This window comes from Orycteropus afer, unplaced genomic scaffold, assembly GCF_000298275.1.
Source record: "Orycteropus afer afer isolate SDZICR_OR568_19922 unplaced genomic scaffold, OryAfe1.0 scaffold00114, whole genome shotgun sequence".
Classification (NCBI taxonomy): Eukaryota; Metazoa; Chordata; class Mammalia; order Tubulidentata; family Orycteropodidae; genus Orycteropus; species Orycteropus afer.
Window position 1 is genome coordinate 3,117,630 of NW_006921701.1, and position 7,452 is coordinate 3,125,081.

The 7,452-nt window shown below is 44.1% G+C and overlaps 1 protein-coding gene across 1 annotated transcript in view; it reads right to left on the reverse strand.

Moving 5' to 3' along the window:
• POPDC2 (popeye domain containing 2) overlaps positions 1–4,247 on the reverse strand; it is a 38,517-nt gene extending 34,270 nt beyond the window's left edge. The window contains exon 1 of the mRNA XM_007943869.1: positions 3,757–4,247. Coding sequence (XP_007942060.1) covers positions 3,757–4,247 — 491 coding nt within the window. The remainder of the gene's footprint in view (positions 1–3,756) is intronic.
• Between the last annotated feature and the right edge of the window lie 3,205 nt (positions 4,248–7,452).

Below are 7,452 nucleotides of genomic sequence, written 5' to 3' on the forward strand. Positions count from 1 at the left end.
AAGAAAGTTGAAAGATAGAATGGACTGTTCTAAACTCGGGGATAAATTTATAAATCATAGGGTAACCTCAAAGAAAAATTAAAAACTACATTTCTCTCTCTCCTTTGCAGCTACATGTAGCCTTTTAACTGAGTTCTGGTCAATAGGATATTTGTACTCCTGAACCTTACTCTTAATGAATGCCTAGGTATGTATGTGGCCATACAAATTACCAAAGACCATCACCAATTAATAAGGTATTGCCCATTATCTGATAACTTAAAGATGAAAGACAGAAGGGGATATAAGTCTCAAAACAAACTAAGATGTGGAGAGTCAGCCCATAGCCTCTGATAGCAGAAACACACTTGTTCCCACCAGGTAATATAGACAACCAGGCAGAACTTCCCTGAGTAATGAAAGGATACAAGAGAAAATGAAGCACCATATTTTCCTGCCTCGGGGTCTTCACATACTCTGTCCTCTATAGCTGGACCTCTTCCCCATGCTCATGTTCTCCTCAGGTCTCAACGTAAACATCCTTTCTTCCAGGAAGTCTTGTCTGACCTACCCAGAAAAGCAGATCACTGGTTACACGCTCTCATCACCCTCTGCATTTCTCCCTGGGAATATTATGTCTGTCATTAACCAGTATGCCAAACCTTAACTCCTGATGTTCTTGATAGGCTGTGAGCTCCGTGAGTACAAGGATGATATTTTTTTTGTATTTAACACTGTATCCCTAGTCCCTATCATAGTACTCTTAATAAATATCTGTGGAATGAACCAAGGAAGGAAGGAAGGGAGGGAGGGAAGGAGGAAAGGAGAGAGAAAGGGAGGGAGGGAAGGAAGGAAGGAACAGACGAATGAATGTTGAACAAACTTACCTGTGTCATTATAAAAGAGGAGCAAGATCTCAAGGAAAGGCTTCTCTAAGAAAGGAGAGAACAAAGCTGCTGCAGCATACATCAAATCCTTATGCCATCTCTTTAGGTGAGGAATCTGGTCATCCAAGCAAGCCATCACGGAGTAATAAACTTCTTAGCTTGTGAGTGACCTCTAATGAGCCCACATGGCTCACTGAAGCCATTGACATTGGTATATCGTCTCTTCATTCTTGATCTCATGGACAACAGGTAATTTTCTCCTACATGACACACTTGAGGAGTTGATTGCCTACTCAAGAGTTTGTACACATGGAATTTGTGCTTTGAATTTTATATGACAGAAACTCTCTAACAGAAAAAACAGCTTAACTGTGTGGTGGACTTTGAGCAAGTCACATCACCTCTCTGTCTTGAAAGGGACTGGCTACCCTTATTAAAATAAAACAAAAAAAGACTTCTGAGGTTTGAGCAAAGGACTCCAGACAAGTCTGAAACAGGGGAGGTTGCAAAAGAGGGTCCTGCTTCCTAGCACAGGGTTTTTGTCTGCTGCTTTGAGGTGTTGGTTCCTCATTGTAACCACTCCAAGGTAATATAAGTCTCCTATAACACTAGAGGCTGGTCATAGACTAGAAGCCTTTTCCCCCACCTTTAACTTAGCAAAGCTAAGGCTCATATTGAAAGATAACAAAACAAGAAAAACAAAACCCTTACTCTAAACCTTGAAAAAGCAAGAAAAAAACAACATCACCATTGTCTAATTTCTGACTCAGTTTTTGATGCTAAGAATACTAGGAAAAGCCACACTGAGAGTGTATAAGACCACAGGAAGTGGTCTTATACAAGTTCATGGTAAATCCATCACACAAAGACATCAGAACAGACAAAAGCCATAATATGCTTACAACAGATGAGCACCCATACGGTGGGGGGGGGGGCACTTCTCCCACTCGTTCCAATTCACCCCTCGACAGAGGAGCCATGAGGAACAAATAACATCATGGATCTCATTAATGAGCAAGTTCCCTACACTGTGCTTATTTTAAGCGTGGAATTGTAAATGGCAAACATTTGGAGCAGAGTTACAATGACATCTGTGTTTGTATTTACACTTGTATTTGTTTATAAACAACTGTATTTATACCTTTCTAAATGAAATGCCTCCTAGCAAAACTTTGTACAGCTTGCATAACCCTGAATTCAAATAAAAGTAAAACATATACATCTAGCAATTTGGAGTATGCAAATTAATACATAATGTTTATTATTACTATTAGTAATAGCTCTGGTAGCATAGTGCCTAAGGCACTTGACTGCTAACCAGAAGGCTGGCGGTTCAAACCCACCAGCTATTCCTCAGAAGGAAGGTTGGGCAATCTACTTCCGTAGTGATACTGTCTCGGCAACCCAAGGAGGGGTCACTATGAGTCGGGTACAACTCAACGGCACATAACAACAACATTAGTAATGGCACTGTGGTTAAGGCATTGGGGTGCTAACCAAAAGGTCAGTAATTTGGTTTTTTGGTTTTGGCAGTCAGTCTTAACCGACTTCATTTTTCCTTGAAATCAGAGCTTTCTGATTACTAGTTACCTTTTCTACCTCATTGTGCTGGTCTCAGAAAAGAGATAACAAACCAGAACATGGGGAAAATTGAGGACATAGCTTTTAAAATGCTTTGCTTCTTTTTTGTGGCCCCCATCTAGGTATATCTAGGTTGTTATTGTTAGATGCTGTCGGCTCCGATTCATAGCAACCCCATGTACAAGAGAAGGAAACACTGCCCCGTCCTGCACCATCCTCACAATCCTTGCTATGCTTGAGCCCATCACTGCAACCATTGTGTCAATCCTTCTCGTTGAAGGTCTTCCCCTTTTTCACTGACTCTCTACTTTACCAAGCATGATATCCTTCTCCAAGAAATGGTCCCTTCTGACAACATGGCCAAAGTATATCCAGGTTAAGTTGGTTATTGTTTGATGCCCAGACTCACATACAAGTCCAAGAACCCACAATTCCCTACCAAGTGCGTAATACAGGGCCCATAATGTTTGCTCAGAAGACATAGACCAATGGCTATCCAGACTGATTCAGCACAAACTGATCCTGGCCAAGGCCATTTCTGCCAATGTCTGTCAGCCTTCTTAAAAGGAGCAAGATGCCTTCACCAAGTTCTCAGTGAGACAAGTGTGGGCATCACTCTTCTCTCACTGTCTGCCCCCTCAGGTGTATAGCAGTTGACCTCTTGGTCAATAAGAAACTCAATGGGACAACCAGGAATGGAAAAGTGGACAAGAGGTATTTCCTCTACACAACTGGCTGTATAGAGAATGGCTATACCATACAAAGTCTGTGCAGGCTATCCCCAGAACAACTGGGGCCACTTCCTAGGTGCCCTGGCAAGGTACAGAGGTTAGGAACAATCCCTCTATTTCTGGTATTGTTCTTTGCACATAGTTGGTACCTAGCAAGTGTTTGTTGACTGCATATAGAAAAAAATGAATTAATGTTATTGAAATGTTCACTTTTCCACAAGCACTCCCCAAAAGGCTTACAGAGATATTGCTGAAGCTTAGCCCTGGCACATGGAAGAGGGTGTGTGCATATGTGTGGTCATTTCAGGCCAAGGCTCAAGCAACACTCATCCCACACCTCTGTTACCAAGCACACATAGTCCCTCTTAACAACCAAGAAGATGCCTCATGATCTGATTTCCTCTTGGAAAATACTAAGAAAGAGGAAACATGCTTATGCTTAGAAAATCCATTTTAGTCTGTTTAACTTGCCATGTGCTTCCCTCAGTGGGAGGGGGCACAAAATAGAAAGGGACATGCTGGGCAATGACAAGTGTGGGCTGTGAAAAGAAATGCTGGGCAATGGCAGAGTAGCTTACCGGCCAGTGAGCAGCAGGGACAGGCGGTTGATAGGTGTCTCACCCTCCACAGCATAGGTCTGCTCAGTGGCCAGAGCTAGGACCTGCTCCTCACAGCAGTGAACAATCTCCTTGTATGCCTGCAGGGGCACCTGCAAGGGCAGGCACAGAGTCTTGTAGAGGAGGGCAAACTCCTCAGGAAGGGTATCCTTGCGCAGGCGGTACACCAGGTGTGCCAGCTGAAGCAGGCAGGCCACTACCAGCAGGGAGCTCCACAGGATGATGTCCAGGCTGCAGGCATTGAACCAGCCCCACAGCACACAGCACAGATAGCCTGTGCCCAGGAAGCCAAAGAGGTAGAAGCAACCATACACCCCACTGCCCCCCATGAAGCCCAGGAGCAAGAAGCAGTTGGCCAGGTGGTAGACAGCCCCTTCCATATCCTGACTCCAGCTAATGCATACTGGCCTCTGCAAGAGGAGCTGGCCCACCGTGCTGCCATTGGTGCTCATCTTCAATGTCCCAAAGCCTTGCTGAGCTTTAAAACTGCCTCCACATAGAATACTAAGGAAATGAGATATCTGTCCTACCAGGTGTCTCTCACCTCCGGCTTCTCATTACAATTTCCTTTCCTGGGAGGAATGCTTCCCGTGGCTTTGGGAATGAATGGCAGAAAGTAGTACACTTCATGTGGAATTTAAAAGCTTCTTTCCTCCCTCGCTCGCTCACTCACTCTTTTATCTCTTTGTTTCTCCCTCAGCTCTGTTTCTCCCCACAGAGCTCTGGCGGTCTTTCTTAGCTCCTGTTTTCTTAGGTCAGTCTTCAAACTTGGCTCTTAGCAGAAAAACTAAATATTCCCAAGAAAAGGTGGGCTGTGGGACTGAAATCTTCAGTGTAGTGTGGAACGAAATGACCACAGCCTGCTGCTCTCTGTTGTCCCCAAGCCGAATGAAGAGAGCCCAGCACCGGAGGCACATTTGTGTTCCATTTGGAATGCGTCTCTCTTGGCACCGGAAGGAAGGGTGACCCCAGATGGATACCATGTTTGGAATTGGAATCCAAGAGGTACTGGCAGTGAGAGAAAACAGGCCAGGCACACAGGCAGGCTGGCAGAGCACTTAACATACCTCTGGAGAAGACAAGATAAGACCTCAGGCAAGAGAGGCCGCCAGGGAAAGACAAAGGAAAAGTGAGCAAAGAATTTATCACCTCAGGCAGGACACTGTCCAAAGCTCCCGGTTTGGGGGTCAGAAGACTTTCTGAGGTAGGAGGACACATCTATTAAAAAAATATGGGACTCTCATCAGTAAAATCCTAACAGTGAAAAGTGGAAAACCCCTTTAAAGTCTTTATTGAGTCACACTGTAAATATCATTATGCATTTATGTAATATCCATCAACCAAAAATAGCTATGCAAAGCAACTTTTGAAATACTAGGCTGATTTTCCCCTGGGTATGTCTAGATCTGTTGTGTTGTTGTTGTGGTAGTTAGGTGCCCTTGGGTCAATTCAAACTTGTGTGACAGACTACAAATGCCCTATGGGGTTTTCTAAGCTATAATTGCCTAAGGTACCTGACTGCTAACCAGAAGGCTAGGGGTTCAAACCCACCAGCCACTCCTTGGAAGGAGAGTTGGGCAATCCTACTTCCGTAGTGATACTGCCTCAGAAACCCAAGGAGGGGTCGCTATGAGTCGGTGTCGACTCGATGGCAAACAACAACAATCTTCCTAGGAGCTGATTGCAGGTCTCCTCTCCTGTGGAGTGGCTGGTGGGAGATAGCAGCCAAGCACTTAACCATTGTTGCATAAGGGCTCCTTATATCTGGATCTAATAATAAGGGGAAATAGGTTGCCCAGACCATCACCTGATCCACTTCATATTTCTAAATTATAATAACTACCACGTATTAAACACCTTATTTATTTAGTAATTATACAGATCTAGACTTGGCACTTTACATATACAGTTGGCCCTCCATATCTGTGGGTTCAGCAACTGTGGATTCAATCAAACACCAATGGAAAACTTTGAAAGGGGGCACAATTAAGTGGTCAAAGCAATCCCTCAAAGGCTAAGATGGAGCATAAAGTGCTATTTATACAGCATTTACATTGCATAGTGCCTAAGGCACTTGACTGCTAACCAGAAGGTTTAAACCCACCAGCCACTCCTTGGGAGGAAGGTTGGGCGATATACTTCCGTAGTGATACCGCCTCGGCAGCCCAAGGAGGTGTCGCTATGAGTCGGGGCCGACTCTACGGTGCATAACAACGACAACAACATACTATAAGCAATCTAGAGATTATTTTAAATATATCAGAGGGTGTGCATAGGTTATATGCAAATATTACACCATTTTATATAAGGTACTTGAGCATAGGAGGGTTTTGGTATCTGTGTGTATGTGTGTGGGGGGGGGATGTTCTGGAATCAATCCCCCGTGGATAATGAAAGACAATTGCAGGGATTGAATGTACAGCTATGCAAAAGGAACAGCATTTCTACTGATGAGAACACCAGAAGCACAAGCACCCAAACCCTCTGACATTGAGTCTGATTTGTAGTGACCCTCCCTATAGAAAAATATGGAGCAATCTACTTCCGTAGTGATACCGCCTTGGAAAACCAAGGAGGGGTCGCTGTGAGTCAGATCGGACTCCACCGCAGTGAGTTTGGTTTTAGTTTTGCCATATTTCGGTAGAACTGCCCCACAGTATTTCCAAAGCTGTAAATCTTTACAGAAGCAGACTGCCTCATCTTTCTCCTGCAGAGCTGCTGGTGGTTTTGAGCCATTGACCTTTCGGTTAGCAGCCAAACGCCTAAGCACTGCACCACTCCTTTGGCACAGACACAGAGGGGTGCAAACGTGCGGCATGCTCAAGAAAGTGTTTTTAAAATTTAATGAAAAGCACCTGGCCAACAAATGTGCATCTTATTCCCTACTTTATAAAGTTAAGAATTAAAAAAAAAAAAAAAAAAAAATCAGGAGTAAAGAAAAAGAGCTGGAGTGCCTGGAGAAAAGTTTTCCAGGTTTCCCTCTAGGCAATGATTTGGACACATGATGCCATTAAAGCAATGGAGTTTGGGTACTGTATTTTTACATGAATGAGCACATTATAAGGTTTTTTGCAAACCATACAACCGCCTGGCACATCAGCCTCCTATGACACTGTGAACGTTAAATGTACATGTGTGTTATTTATGTGGGTGATTCATGTGAAAAAACATGGTATTTCTATATGCTGCTTTGATCTTACCTGCCTGCCTCCCAACCAACCACCTACTTCAACAAGCAGCAGCTGCTCATCCTTCCTTAGTCATGCACCCCCTAGGCTCCCAGAGCTGTCCCTACAAGCTGTGAGCAAGGAAGTCAGAGATTCCAAAACAGAGAAGTAATCATGGCTCCACCAAGATAGAATTTCAAAGCAGGTCATCTTTTCCAAAAAGCTTATGGAACAGTCTGGCTGATTCTTTAAAGGGACAGGCATTGGCTATTGTTTACTTACCCTGTTGCCCAGCTCAGTCTGCCTTACTTGTCAATCCCTGTATGTGTTCATCTGGGAAGAGGGTACTAGCATTTATCAAGCAGCTGTCGCCTCATGTCATCTGATGCCTATTTTCTTCAAAGGGAAGAAACCAGCTGAGAGGTTAAGTAACCTGCCCAAGGCCACAGAACTAGTATGTGACTAGTCTGTAAAGTCTAGGTCAGTGTAT